Source organism: Barbus barbus (assembly GCF_936440315.1).
Source record: "Barbus barbus genome assembly, chromosome: 22".
Lineage (NCBI taxonomy): Eukaryota > Metazoa > Chordata > Actinopteri > Cypriniformes > Cyprinidae > Barbus > Barbus barbus.
Genome location: NC_136750.1, coordinates 14,455,314 through 14,471,356, shown reverse-complemented (window position 1 = coordinate 14,471,356; position 16,043 = coordinate 14,455,314). Strand labels below are relative to the sequence as shown.

General features: G+C 38.8%; 2 protein-coding genes across 3 annotated transcripts in view; one reads left to right on the top strand and one right to left on the bottom strand.

The window, feature by feature from the left end:
• Positions 1-13,732, bottom strand: part of LOC306888509 (uncharacterized protein) — a 36,731-nt gene extending 22,999 nt beyond the window's left edge. Inside the window, exon 1 of one of the 2 annotated variants that reach the window (XM_079446860.1) lies at positions 13,454-13,732. The gene's annotated coding sequence lies outside the window, so the exon portion shown is untranslated. Of the gene's footprint in view, positions 1-12,944 lie in introns of both variants that reach the window. The other variant, XM_079446859.1, reaches the window with a different exon arrangement.
• On the top strand, positions 12,712-15,608 carry LOC306888510 (optic atrophy 3 protein homolog). Its single transcript, XM_079446861.1, has 3 exons — positions 12,712-13,150; positions 13,458-13,661; positions 14,284-15,608. Exons 2-3 carry the CDS (start codon positions 13,520-13,522, stop codon positions 14,613-14,615), a joined length of 474 nt encoding a protein of 157 aa, XP_079302987.1. The 5' UTR covers positions 12,712-13,150; positions 13,458-13,519; the 3' UTR covers positions 14,616-15,608.
• Positions 15,609-16,043: the final 435 nt, after the last annotated feature.

Genomic DNA, 16,043 nt, shown 5'->3' with positions numbered 1-16,043 from the left:
CTTTGGTGGTTGTGGGGCCCGCCGTTTTTTAGTTGATATCTGGGGGCTTGCAGCGAAAGAGTGGGAGAGTTTGGTCCCAGCATACACCAGTTCCTCCATTTTCTGTGAGAAGCTTAGAAGTGGAGATTCTGGAGAGAGGGAAAGTGTGTCTGGTGAGCAGGGCTCTGGCTCTGGTGTTTCCGGTGGCTGTGAGATGCTGTTTTCCAGAAAGTCGTCCTTGGGTGCTGAGTCTTGGAGCTGTTGGAGCTGTTGTAGTACGTCACAGTCTGCATGTGATGAGCTCTGTGGGCAGGGCTCAGCCGGGATGTCCATGAGCAGTGCTTGTTGTGGCTGCGTGGTGTTATCAGTATCCTTGTGGGATGTGTCAACCACATGTTGACTCAGAAGCTGACATGAATTCCTGTGGTCACTCATATTCTGTCCAGGTGTGTGTGTGCCATTCAGGCCGAGTAGATTGGCACACACCGCTGAAGGATGACAGAAGGAGAAATAGATATTGTCCTTAAGCACTCTTGCACCGAGTCTGTTTAGGTGGAGGCCATCCGGTTTAAACAGTTGTCTGTGGCCCCAGAAAAGATTGAAGTTGTCGATGAAGTTGACTCCTTTTATACTGCAGGTCCTTTGTAGCCATGTATTCAGCCCAAGCAACCGTGAGAACATGTTAGTTCCCCTTGCTGGGAGTGGTCCACTGATGAACGACTGAACTTCAAGACTTTCAAAGAGTTTCAAAGAGTTCACTGAAATCCTTCTTAAGGAGTTCTGACTGCTCCTTCCGAATATCATTCTTCCCCACATGGATGATGACTCGATTTGCAGTCTTGTGCTTCATCAGAATGTTCCGAAGTTCTTTGTTCACATCAGAGACATTTGCTTGAGGAAGGCAGTATGTAGTTGTAGTCCTGCTACTGATGTTTCTGATAATAGCATCACCCACTATCAGAGTCCTGGGCTCGGCTGTGCTCTGAGCTGAAAGCCGCTGTCTGCTCGACCTTGAGCGCCTGTTAGTAGCGCTGAGCACAGGTGCCCCACAAGGCTGTGTGCTCAGCCCGCTGCTCTTCACACTGCTGACCCACGACTGCACTGCCAAGTTCAGCTCCAACCACATCATCAAGTTTGCTGATGACACAACAGTGGTAGGTCTCATCAGCAACAACGATGAAACGCACTACAAAGAGGAAGTGGCACAGCTGGCTGAATGGTGTGGCACTAACAATCTGTCCCTCAATGTGGAGAAGACAAAGGAGGTTGTGATGGACTTCAGGAGAAACTCCATTGACCACCCCCTACTGACCATCGACAGCTCGACTGTGGAGAGAGTCAGCAGCACTAAATTCCTGGGGGTGCACATCACAGAGGATCTCACCTGGACCACCAACACCATGTCACTCTACAAAAAGGCACAACAGCGCCTACACTTTCTCCGCCAGCTGAAAAGAGCAAGTCTCCCTCCACCCATCCTCACCACATTCTACAGAGGCACCATTGAGAGTGTGCTGACCAGCTGCATCACTGTCTGGTACAGGAACTTCAGTGCTGCTGACCGCAAGACCCTCCAGCAGATAGTGAACACAGCTGCAAAGATCATCGGTGCCCCTCTCCCCTCCATCCTGGACATGTTCCTTACACGATGCTCCAGCAAAACCAATAGCATCGTGAAGGACTTCACCCATCCCTCCCACAGTCTCTTCCAGCTCCTACCATCAGGAAGCATGAAACATGGATATGAATGAATGAATGAATGAATGAATGAATGTATATATATATATATATATATATATATATATATATATATATATATATATATATATGTATGTATGTATATATATATATATATATGTATATATATATATATATATATATATATATATATATATATATATATATATGTATGTATGTTTACATGCTCATGCACTACAAATCATCCTGCACTGTTCCCCAACCAGCGGCTTGACTCAAAATGTTTCTCCTTGCACATGTACAGTATTTGTGAAGCATTCGTATAGTTTGTATTTTTTATCTTTTATTTTTTAGTTTGTATAGGGTAAATACTTATATATAGTATACTTATAGTTAAAATCTGTCAGTAGGTTAGTTGTGTGTAGGTTTATAGTGTTTTTTACTTCATTGTTGTACGTCTGTATTTATGTAGCACCGTGGTCCTGCGAGGCACGACATTTCATTCCACTGTGTGACCCCACATGTAGCGGAATGACAATAAAGCTCAACTTGAACTTGAACTTGAAAAGCATGCCCAGCCTACTAAAACATTGACATACAGCAGGACTTGGGGGACAAGTGAACTTTTTTGAACCTCCAGTTCAAAAACTGCCTACAGCATATTGTACACAGAGAAACACATTTTGTGATTTATGAAGTAGTGTGCTGTCCACATCTGATGCTGCAACTCCTTCTTTATACTAGTTTAAATCACTGTGCGCTGAAGGCCTTTGAATGAAGAGATCCGACCCCGAGGCAAATGACAGAAACATAACTTCCGACTTTCACATGCTGATTAAGCCCATGTGTCTACACGCTTACCCAACATGTGTAAAAATTAGGGGTGTAACAATACACCAGTGGCATGGTTCGGTTCGGTTCACGGTTTTGGAGCCACGGTCCGGTTCAGTTCAGTTCGGTTTGCTGTGGGGGTAGGGTTCATGTCATCTTACCAGCAATGCTAAGGAACAATAGATTCACTTAACTCAATAATAACAATAACTTGACCTAACTTTTTCTTTATTAACTTTGGCTTCACATTTTTAGTGCAGTCAGCATACCGGAGTAAACAAAAATGAAATAAATACCTCCAATGTAGACTAGTCAGAATAAAACATTTGTCTCTTTAGTGAAGTCAGCTTACCTGAAGTAAACTAAAATGAAATAAATAAACTCCAATGTACTTTAGTCAAAAATAAACACTGGCTTGTCCACTCTAAGAAACATTTGGAAGTTCAATTAAGTTTCAAGTTATTTTTCAAAAACACCATCATGCAGCACATTCTGACTGAAATGCGGTCGCCTCATTCGCGCGAATCGCACCACAGGATGTCTATATTGCATCTTTGCATTGATTTAACATGTAAATCACTCGCACTTATCACGCTTCATTCGCGTCTGGTGTGAACGCACCATGAGATGTGTTTCCTGTCATATAAGGGGCCATTCACATATCGCGCCTAAAAACGCTTGGAAAACGCTAGGCGTGCCGCTTTCTCCTTTTTTTGCCAAAGCTCAGGCGGTTGCGCTCCGGAGGCGTCGCTGCGCTCTCCATTACAACAAGGAAATTTCAGCAATGGATTTCCACCACTGAAAAACCCTTGCTGTAACTCTGTTACAAGGGTTATTTACTACGAAAAGTAAAAAACGCTGCAGTGTTTGGGTGCACTCCATACTTCAAAAAAGCTGCTGAGGTTACAAAGTAACGGAAAAGGCGAGGATGCTGATTGGTTGGTTCTCGTCACATGACCTGCGGCATTCTGAAAAGTTGAGATGTTTTTATCTCGATGTTTTATCTGGAAAAAACGAGCGCGTCGCACCGCGACCGCGTCGCTTCCATTATGAGCGTGCATACCGCGCGTCTACATTTGAAGTAACGAACTTGAGCGCGCAAAAGACGCAATATGTGAACGGGACCTAAGAGAGTTTTGTGAAACAGTTACGACAGATTGTGTGCGCTTTGTCTACGACACGAATTCCATTCCTGTACTCCACTGGAAAACCAAAGTGTTCCCACACAGGAGACTTAAATGTGTCCGGGGATCTGCAATTTCAGTACTATGTGAAGCAGCCATCCTGCATATACTAGCAACCGAGTGTGACGCTCACTCCCAAGTCACGTGAAATGACATGCACTTGGAAAACAGTAACTTTAGAATATTTAGAACAAAATTTAAAAAGCTCTTATTAGTCGTTACTAATACAATTTAATCAAATGTAAGCAAAGAAAAATTTGTTTAAATTAATAGTTAGCTAGAGATAAGTGCCATTAACCTCAACAATGGGAAGCAGGGGGCGTGAGAGTACCGCGGTACGCGACGAGAGTACCACGATTCGTATCGTGGGTGGTGTATCGCAATCTTTCGGTACGGTTTGTGATATCGTTACACCCCTAGTAAAAATATAGACATGAGCACTTGTGGGACATTTAGACACAGATACAAAGTCATGCGTATATCGGAATCAAATAAGACACGTTTTGTTAGACTTTCACCCCTTTAAAAACATATGTTTATTAGTAATGTGTCTGTTCTTTGTGCAGTTTTCGATGAGCCAGTCAGTTCTTCTGGCTTACTCAATATGGAGCCACCCAGCTGGCAGAATAACTTTTCCCACACACAAGGTCAAGCTGCTGCAGGTTATAGAGAATTAGGTGTGAAAACATCAATCATCTTAAGTTAAAACATGCTACATCATGCCACTGTTGCCATTTGTGATAATAATGATTTATCAGAAACATTAAGCTTATATTTGGCGAATGTTGAGTGGGGTTATATGTGTTAATAGGGATGGGTACCGAAACTCGGTATTAAATCGGTCTCGGGGCTAAATTATGAAAGACCGGAGTATCGATAAGCTCTGACGTTCTGTCGGTATTGGAGAAATTAAGAAAACACACATACATTTATTGTTGCTCTCTCTCTCTCTATAGATATATATATATATATATATATATATATATATATATATATATATATATATGTCGCCAGCTGTTTTTATGTGCAATAATATTCAAACATTTGTCTATGATGCATTTTTGCTATGCGCAATTCAGAAGCCAGATCGCGCTCACGCGGAGGAGCTTCAGAACACGCAACATGAAAGTCCTGTTTAATTATGATAGAAGAGAGAACCAACTATTCAAACATCTGCTCACACTTTAGGCCTGTGGCTGTTATATTAAGCATTAAGCAAAGTATTTTTTTTTTTTTCGATTTTGGCTTCCAAGGATTATAGCCGCATTTCTCCCTTCCCTTCATAGCGGCGCGGATTCGTTCCTCCGAACCAAAACTTATCTGAATCAGCTCAATCAGTGATTGTTATAAAATGCCGTCTTTACTGTTGCTACATTGCAGGACATATTTGATAGTAAAACGTTGAGAGTACAATCTGAACAAGTGACGCTGTTCAGGCTGAAATGTGTGTGCGCGCGTGTGCCTGCGCGGCGGCGTGCTCCAAAACGGACAAGCAAAGTACACTTTGAGCTTCGGGCGCGTCGAAATAACACACAAAAATATGCCAAAAAAATACACACTGTGTCAAAATGGCCGGTTATGAGAGTCTTCACTTTTATGTTTTAAGTGGACGAGAACAGTTGGGAGAAAATCCGATGCGTGTCAGTATATTGTCTTAAAGTGTTAGACTGGAGCTTGAGCCATCAATGTTAATCAAAGAACAAAATGCAAAGAGAAAAATCACCCACAGCTCTTAATCTGAACAACGTTATAGCTTTAATAAACATAAATCTATCAGTACATGAAAACTATGCAGTGCTCATTTACATCTGATTACTTTTGCAACTATTACTTACCTGAACATTCATATTAGTAGACCTTCATGGAAAAATGAAAGCACTGTTTATTTCATTTCGTTTGTGTGTTTGTTTTATTGTATTTGTCAGTTTGTTTTACTTTGTTTCTTTGTTCATGTTGTTACTGTATCTTATCTTATGTATATAAAACACAAAAAATACCTGCACACTGGTGCATTTACAAATTGATGAAGTGCAGGCATTTTTAGTGTTTTATATACATAAGATAAGATACTGTAAGAATATGAACAAAGAAACAAAGTAAAACAAAAAGTACCGATAAGAATACCGTTAAAGTACCGGATCGATAAGAGTAGTAATACCGTTAAAACCTTAACGATACCCATCCCTATGTGTTAATAACGTTTAAATTAATTACCTGGCAGCTATTCACTTCCAGAAGATTCTTTGATTCTTTCTTTAATTTGGAACTTTCACAGAGTAATAAACTATGTGTACATGCGCCTTTTGTAATACACTCAAGCACAGAAGGGCACTGACTCAAGCCACTCTGTCTTGTTTGTTTTGTCAAGATCAATAGAGTCTACTAACTCTTACTGGCTTATTGACTCACATTTACAGCATGGCCTGGGTCACCTCCACAAACTCAACCCAAACCCCCCGCTCCATTCCTAAAGGTGACCAGTTTTCTTACTTGAGCAGTCAGTATATCACTGAAATTTTCAATCTTATCTTATGAATTGAAAAACATATAGTTTTATTTTGACCATAAATGTATAGGTTCAATGACCAACTCTTTGTCTATTTATGTCTGTCTCTGTATATAAAAAAAGCAGTTCACACATACAATGACTTGATTACACCTGATTTTAAATTAATTTTCATGAATTCCAAACCTGTTACATGCTGTGGAATTCATACTCTAGTTTGTTTGTATCAGTTACCGGATGTTGGGGTGATACAACTGTCTTCATATCATCATGAAGAACAAAGCCTTGTTAAAAGAATGAAAGCTTTATTTAAAGAGGTCATATGACGTTGCTAAAAAGAACATTATATTGTGTATTTGGTGTAATGCAATGTGTTTATGCGGTTTAAGGTTAAAAAACACATTTTCCACATACTGAACATTATTGTTGCTCCTCTATGCCCCGCCTTTCTGAAACGTGTCGATTTTTACAAAGCTCATCGTTCTGAGAAGCGAGGCGTGCTCTGATTGGCCAGCTATCCAGTGCGTTGTGATTGGCCGACTACCTCAAGCGTGAGACGGAAATGTTATGCCCCTCACTGTATTGTGATGCCTTGTCCTGGCGCGACGACACAAAAACAATAAAAACCCATTATGGCATTTGTTGCATCCAGTGGGGACATAATTACTGATTATAATGACTCATGCTGTCTTTTAACACGTCACATTGCATCATGCCGCGTAAACATTACCATGTCTGCATTTGTGATCGGAGAAGTGACAAACAACAAGCACTACTCTACACTGCTCAAAACTCGTGTTTGAATCGTCAGTAACAGAAACGTACATACAGGCTGCGAGTCAGAAGAGTCAGACTGTCTTTACAAAGTTGGAATTGCCCCACTTTATAGAAACAGCCTTTGTGCTAGCCAGCATTGTAGGAAATAGTCCTCTGTAAAATGCGCTGCACACACTCTAATATTTGGGTTGAACTGTTCTGGAATAGTGTTGTAAATACAACTTAATCACTGATTTCTAGTTGTGTCCTCTTTTGTAAGCCCAAACAAAGTATTTTCCCTTTCACAATGAAACACAGCGCCTCCAGGACATGGCACTGGTGGCAGCAAAAATACTACAGTGAGAATATAAATCACGCCTTCTTTCATTGCGTATACATTTGGGCGGTGTTTTGCAAATCTTCCCACACCGTGATGTAGACATGTGGGGGCGTGTCTCGCCCATGTGGGGGCGAGTCATGTCTCTTTGGTTTTGAGACTTTAGTCTTTGCAACTTCAGGGTTATTATATATGCACAAACAGTTTGTAACACTCCAAACAGAAAGGAAAACTTGAAATCGCATCATGTGACCCCTTTAATTTGTTTGGTATAATCTTTTATAATTATGTCTATTTAAAAATAAATAAATATACACACATATATATATACATATATATATATATATAAATTATTATTATTATTAACAGTGCACACCCACAACCATGCGTAAGCAGCTAGTGACAGCTAGTACACGAAAATGTTATGAATGCAACTAGAAGAATAACATGAGTCCGACATAAAATAATTATTTATATGATGTAACTAATGTAATAATCTAAAGAGACAGAAACTAGTAAATAACTACAATAACTTTTTACATGTGCTAGCGTTTAAAAGATTGGGGTCAGCAAGATTTTTCAAAGACACAGTAAAATTGTCAAACATTATTACACTTTTAAATGTGTCTATTTTAGTATATTTTACACTGTAATCTATTCCTGTGATTGGAAAGCTGATTTTCCAGCAGCCATTATTTCAGTATTCAGATCCTTCAGAAATCAATCTGTTCTGCTTAATATTTGTTTTTGTCAAAGGATCTGTTCATGAATAGAAAGAACAGCATTTCTTTGAAAGTATTAATTTGTAACAATGTTAAAAGAATTTACTGTCCCTTTTCATAAACTTAATACATTCTTGCAGAATAAAAGTTTAATTAAAAAAATAAATAAAGCCAAATATACTGTATGCAGAATGCAATTATCTTCTGTTCATTGAGTTTCAAGTCAAGTCAAGTCAAGTTGAGCTTTACTGTCATTCCGCTACATGTGATGCAGACAGTGATGCAGCTGGTCAGCACACTCTCAATGGTGCCTCTGTAGAATGTGGTGAGGATGGGTGGAGGGAGACTTGCTCTTTTCAGCTGGCGGAGAAAGTGTAGGCGCTGTTGTGCCTTTTTGTAGAGTGACATGGTGTTGGTGGTCCAGGTGAGATCCTCTGTGATGTGCACCCCCAGGAATTTAGTGCTGCTGACTCTCTCCACAGTCGAGCTGTCGATGGTCAGTGGGGGGTGGTCAACGGAGTTTCTCCTGAAGTCCATCACAACCTCCTTCGTCTTCCCCACATTGAGGGACAGATTGTTAGTGCCACACCATTCAGCCAGCTGTGTCACTTCCTCTCTGTAGTGCGTTTCATCGTTGTTGCTGATGAGACCTACCACTGTTGTGTCATCAGCAAACTTGATGATGTGGTTGGAGCTGAACTTGGCAGAGCAGTCGTGGGTCAGCAGTGTGAAGAGCAGCGGGCTAAGCACACAGCCTTGTGGGGCACCTGTGCTCAGTGTGGTAGTGCTCGAGGTGTTGTGGCCGACACGGACTGACTGAGGTCGTCCGGTTAGAAAGTCCAGGATCCAATTACAAAGGGAATTGTTAAGGCCCAGCAGGTTTAGTTTATTTATGAGCTGTTGTGGGATTATTGTGTTGAATGCCGAGCTGAAGTCAATGAACCGCATTCTAACATAGAAGTCTTTATTTTCTAGGTGGGTAAGAGCCAGGTGGAGGGTGGAGAAAATTGCATCGTCTGTAGAGAGGGAGGCTGGTTTTGATGTTGTGCATGACTAACCTCTCAAAGCACTTCATCATGATTTGAGTGCTATGGGACGGTAGTAATTTGTGGTCCCTTTAAAAAACAAAAGATGAATTCCACACTATACAGTGTGTGATGAATGATATAATGCTTCTTTTTAACAGGCATGTAGCATGTGACATCTAGCACATTAAGTGTTGTTTCATGTTAAGTGTTGTTAAGTGTTAAGATGTTTTGAAACATCAGGGACATTTCCAAGGACAGCACCAGCCAGCAACAGACGTCTAGTCGCCCTTTTCCTAAAAGCACAATAGTCTTCACCCCCCTGGTGTATTTGTTCTATCTATCCTCTCACATACTCTCTTTTTGTTCCCTGACAGATCTTAATCTCTGATCTCCACCTCTCATTCACTGATTCGCAGTTATTTGCCTATTGAGAGGTTAAGGCTTTGCGTGACTGATAAATTAGTTATTTTGTTGCAGTGCCGTTGGACTCAGGCCTGGTACAGTGAATCTGGAATGTGGAGTCGAGAGAGACACAGGTTAATAATAACTCTCGTCCTGTGCTGATAAGAAGACCTAGCCCATTCTGAGCCTGGGGCGGAAAACACAAAGACTAAAAGATTAAGGTGTGGTTACAGAAACCATTTGCTCATGTTCTCTCTTTCTCAACCCAATTTCACAATCAGTTGTTAAGCTTGCCCTTTGCCCTACTCTGCAAGATATTAAACAAAAAACTAAAATTAAAAAAAAAATTGCATCTTATTTACACCATTGTTTAATCTCAATCATTAACTAATTGATAATAATTGGTAATGAAATAAATCATGTTTTGATTATCAATTATATGCATCTGTGTGCAGTGCAAGGAATTCATCCTTGCATGTGTGAACGTGTGCTCCTTGTACCAGTTAACCAGTTTGCTTTTGTTTATTATAACGTTTACTTTAGTGATTTAAATTCTGCTTTAAGAATTTTTTTTTTTTTTAAATGTAACATTTATATGTCAACTCTTTTATGCATAATGTTTATCATAGCCTACATCAATACATTTACTATATTTGTTTTCAAAGCCTTCATATTGCACTGGGCAGGATGTAGAATAACATTTTTGTAAATTATTAATTAGTTTTATTATAACTTTATTTAATCACAATTATAATTTATTTATAACAACAAACAATTAATGCATTAATTTATTTATTAAAAACAAACAATTAATGCATTAAATAAAACTAAATAACTTTAATCATAATTAAAATGTATTTAGTTTTATTTAATGCATTAATTGTTTGTTTTTTGCCATCCAATTAACCAAAGAAATCAACAGATTAATTATCAAAATAATCATTAGTCAACCCAAGATTATGGCTGAGTATTTAGGCAGACAAGCTTCTTCTTGGTGGTGAATCATTGTGAATGGAATAATTATACAGACCAATCACTATCTTCAGACATGACAACAAATATTACATTTTCATGAGAATTTCATTCATCAGTATGTCACAATGAAACAACTGCTGTGAGACTGACATCATGTGGTATAATATACTGCTCAACCCAAGCTGCATTTAGATCGCCACAGTTCTCCAGATGCTCAATTAAAGAGATAGTCCAGTCACCATTTACTCACACTCAAGTCATTCTGCCTTTCTTCTGTGGAGATCAAAATATATTTAGAAAGATCAGATCAGTTTTATTCATCCTTGGAAATCAGTGTGGTCCACTGTTGATATGAACTCATTTGACTTTCATTGCATGTGCAATTCTTTTGTGACCAACAGAAGAAAGTAAGTCACACAGATTTGGAGGAACATACAAGTGAACCATTCCTTTAAGTCATAATACTAATTATAAGTAGCATATCTTAGACATGACGCTATCTCATGGCATTGAAACCAACCAAAACTGTCATTGTAGACCACAAGAGTGTTTCATTGTCTAATTGAGAAGAATGAATTAGAGCATGAATTCAAACAGCATGTAACAGGTTTGCAATTCATGTAAGGCCTTGCCAAAAAGGTGTATAACCAGCTATAAGACAGAGCAGATAGGAGTTTCATCAGATGAAGAATGAAATCTATTAAACAAATATGTCCAAATATGGCCTGTACAAATGCTCAGAACTTTAAAGAATTAAAAAGGATCAGCATTGATTACAAGGATCTTTTAGATGACAGCAAGTATCAGTGGAGCTTACAGGATTTCTTCGGAAGGTGAGCGGACACTCAAGCAGTTCATTCTGTTCTCAACAACCTTTATCATTACATGGACCACTGAGCGGATACAACACACTTGGATCTTACGAGCCTCACCCCACTGTCACACTGATGCACTCCTAAAACTGTGGGCGGAATGTTCCTGTGAAAAACGTACAAAAAAAATCACTTTCACACCCTCATGCTTTATTTTCAATTAGTCTGTGGAACACTAAAGAAGATATTTTGAAAAATGTCTTCAACTGAATCATTGACAGTCATCGGATGTTCTTCAAAACATTCCACAGAAGAAAGTCAGTCCGGTTTGGAACAAAATGAGGATGAGTAAATGATCAAATTAATAATGTGAAATAAAACTCCCAATACTGAAAAATCTACACAAAATCACACAGATCAGCCTACTGCATCTCCTGACACGGTTGAAATGTCAAATTATCAACTCAGAAATCAAGACATGTTATCAGATTTGGGTTAACAAGACTGGGGTGTGACTGGGTGTCAGGTTAAATTTCAGACAATGACGGCCATTGGAGAACATTCTGACAAAACCCCGTTAGTCATCCTCATACCATGGGTGGGTTTTATGTATATATATATATATATAAATAACTCACACTATGTCTGACCTATGATACTAGTTCTTCTAGTAACTTCTGTTTGCTGTTTGTTTTTGGGCAGCCCTGCGGCACTCTAATAAGGTCTCAAGTAACGTTTGCCTCTGGAATCTCTCAAGTCTTCAAAATTACAAGCTTAACATTCCTTGTGAATCGCACAAGATATCCAAGACACAAGAAATCCACCCTGCCTGCATCTAACCTTTAAAACAAACCACAGTGCACACAATGTCTGGCTGGCATGCTATTGAACCAACTTGCAAATTGTTAGTGTTTACAAAGTGCCAGAAAAGCCACAAGGGAGCCAGAAAACTCAGAACATGTTGTAGCAGGATAAGACAGATATGCAGCTCAGCTGGCTCCAACAGCTTTTAGTCAAATGGTAAATCAGGTTTGTATGCTGGACCCATTCCAACACTGCTCAAAAATGACATGAAGGCTACGGAGTCTGACCTGCTTCTGAGCAATGTATCATATTAGAATCAGTCAACATGTTTAACCCTGTGAAACCTTATAGTCAAGTCAGAAAAATCTGATTATTGAACCTTTATTCAAAATATAACAGAAAAAAATTGGCTAGCTATATAAAAAAGTAACATAAATAATATTTAAGTAACACTGCTAAAAACGTGTAACAAAAAGCATCTTGACAGGCCTTATATTTTCAGGACGCTTTATTACTATCCTGAACAGCACAACATACTACAAACTACAATATTACTAAATAAATAAAGGCTCGAATAAGCTTTTGGGGAATTCAAAGACATCATTCAGGTTGAATAATGAATAATATATGGTTCAATGAGCACCGACTTCAAAAGCTCATGCGAAGACATCTGCTTTGCATTAAAGCGCTCTGACTCCTCCTCATACACTTCTTTAAAAACACTTTCGATATAGTAAACATTTTTTTAAATAATCCTTAAAACGGTTGCTAAAAAAGGCCTGGCATAACAGACACGACCGAGTCCACTGTAAAAACCACATCGCCGCCTTCTTAAAGCCAAGTAAAGCTGCGAGCTGGACTTTCAGAGAAGACTCAAAAGCACAATAATATTAGTTTCCTCTAACGTTACCTGCAATAGCTGTAGTAGTTGTGAGGTTGTCGAGCCGTGAAATCCTAGCACTTAGTCCCGCCGAGCATGCATGTGTTACATGACTAACGTTAGATGGAAAACATTTCAGCGGTGTTTAACTCTTGTCTGTGAAGTCCTGAGATATTCAGTCCAGCCCACTGCTTCTGAAACCCGACCCAGGTGCTTCAGACGCACAGCTGGCGCAGGTAAACAATGCACTGTGATGGGCGCTGAGAGATTTATTTCATTTCTTTCTTATTTGTATCGTGATTGTTTTCATGCATTTATTTTAGAGCGATTTAGAATACATTGTTTTGTAAAACTGTTCATGTACTATAAATGTAAACTACGTAACAAATGGGGGAATGATCTTTAAATAAAAAAAACAAAAGGCGATCAGGGTTATATTTTTCCCTTAAAAACAACAACAATAATATTACCGGTAATAATATTGCGCGAAACGCGCGTTCTATATCTAATGAATATTAATACTGCGTCATTAATATTACACAGGAGCGTCGTCCAGATGACGTCCTTATCCTCCCGCCTCCTCAGGTGACGCATTTTCCGCCAAGATGGTTGTCGGTGCCTTTCCAATCGCAAAGCTGCTCTATCTGGGCGTACGACAATTGGGCAAACCAGTGGCTAACAGGATAAAAGCAGGCGCGCGGAGAAGTGAATTCTTTAAGAATTATGTCTGCCTTCCTCCGGCTCAAGGTAAGCTGGCTTTTGGTTGTTCGTGTTTAACGATGTGATTGTCAGTCCATATGATAAAGGCTTTTGTAGGCGTTAACGTCAAGTGAACACGCAGCCAATAGCCGTTTGCTTGTATTTGCTATTTAGCCAATCACAACTGCTGCGATGTTGTCATTGGGTGCTTTCAACAACAGATATACCGAGAGACCAATAAGATACTAGAGGAAGCTTCCCTTTAGACCAATGAGGTTCGGGTTTGTTTAAAGGGGGCGGGACTCAACTGTCATTGAGGTTATTGCAAGTGCCTAATGTCTTTGATCATTTCATATAACAAAATAATATCTAGTTATATTTATATATAATATGAAAGCAATACGAGTTGTTATACTATATGTAGTCTTGTTTGTACACAATGCTATTTCAGACAGAAGTAGTAATGTAATGTAATGAGTATGCCTTTTAAAAATATTTTTATGATTTTAATGTTTTTTTTTATATTGCAGTTTTTATACACTAGTCTGTCTTATGTAGGTTACCTTGAGCATAAAAGTAAAACCAAAATGTGTCTTAACGGTTTCTAGAGTGAATTGTTGAAATAAATCTGTCAAGTAATTCAATGTGGTGCCTCTTGTTTTCTCCATAGCATATCACTGGATCGAAATGAGAACAAAGATGAGAATTATGGGTTTCCGTGGCTCCACCATCAAACCCCTGAATGAAGAGTCAGCTGCGGAGCTTGGAGCAGAGCTGCTTGGTGAAGCTATCATTTTCATCATCGGCGGAGGTTGCATGGTGCTTGAGTACAGCCGTCAGGCCGCCAACTCCAGACGCAAGGAAGAGGAGCTCGCACAAACCATTAACAGTCTTCAGACACAACTAGGAGAGCTTGCACTAGCCACAGAGACACTGGATGCCCAGATCAGAGAGGTTAATAGACTTCTGTTGTCCCTCCCAGCGGCTCCAAGTACCAAGTAACAAAATGCATCTCTAAAATACGCCATTTCTAAGAAGGGCAAAGAGACTGATTTATTCTAACATATCAGTAGTGGTGCAGCACTGCCATATATACACACAAAGTCTTGGTTAAGCCATCCCACACACACAAGGAAACCCCAGGCTACATAAACGAGGAAGGAACAGAAAGTTTGTGTGTGATTGAGTGACTGGCCACCAGTATAACACTTCCTATTTTTATTTGTTTGGTTGGATAATGCTGTTTTCAATTGAAAGTTCTAGTTATTTGATGACTCTGTTAAACCATTGCCAATGTTTGACCACTTACTATTGTGCTCATCAGTTTGGACTTTGTCATAACATTTTCTTCATATTATATGCTGAGAGAGTTGGGCATTCATCATTTATTAATGATTTGAAAATGCACTTGAATTTTCGATACTTGAACGACAAATTTCATATAGTAAATATGGATGTGTCCCTCAATATAGGAAGCAGAGAGCAATCCCCATTACATTAAAAGACTGCTGTGTTTAATATGGCATGTGTATATGGGTGTATATGTATGATGGTAAAATAAAGTGAAATATCCTGATGCTTGTTTTTATTTTTCTTATATCTTGAATGTATTACAAAGGGTAAAAACATTGTAGTTGTGAAATGCCATTCTCAAATAATCACATGTGAATATTTTAGCACATCAGTTTCACTTTATTCAAGGCACAAAATTCTGTATTTACAAACTTTTTGTAAATACACAAAAAAGCTTTAGCAGGTTTTAAATGCTATGCAAACTGTGTCATACTTAATTTTTTTCTATATACCCCTGACGTGTGTGTGCGAGTGAGAGAGAGGGAGATCCTGTAAGGAAATATCCGTTTTGTCTGGTAACAGAACAACTACTCAGCAAAATTGCCTAATACCCAAAACCTGTGTTTAAGTCTTCTATCAGCCAAGAAGTTGACTGAGCAAAGCCAACTGAAGAGCAGAAGACGAAGTGATGATAATAAAGGCAAAAGCAATGGAAATTACTGCTTCTTGAATTTTCATAAATATTCGCTCTTACTCGTGAAGACAAACATCCCTTAAAACCTAGACTTGTTAAGACTAAACAACAATGGAAAAATCATATAATATAAAAGAATAATCGATTAATGAATCTATGAAGTGAGAATATAAACAGCTATAATGATTACTATAAATTATTGTACAATTAAATGGAATTTAATATAGACTTTAATTACAGAACATTAAGAGGTCACAAAGCATAAACTAGTGTAATAATAAGAAGAAAGACTTTTAATTCATTATTAGCTTTTCATCAGTTTACAAATCCCTGCTTGGGAAACTCTGACAATGTAATGTTTCATGCACTTCATGATGTGCTATATTAACAAAAACAGTTCATAATATCATTCATGTACGAAATATTAACAAATGCATATCTTA

Excerpts from the sequence above, each read along its gene's own strand:
- LOC306888510 (XM_079446861.1), top strand. The coding sequence starts at position 13,520 with ATGGTTGTCGGTGCCTTTCCAATCGCAAAGCTGCTCTATCTGGGCGTA. Across the intron at positions 13,662-14,283 it reads CTGCCTTCCTCCGGCTCAAG|CATATCACTGGATCGAAATG; the intron begins GTAAGCTGGCTT and ends TTTTCTCCATAG.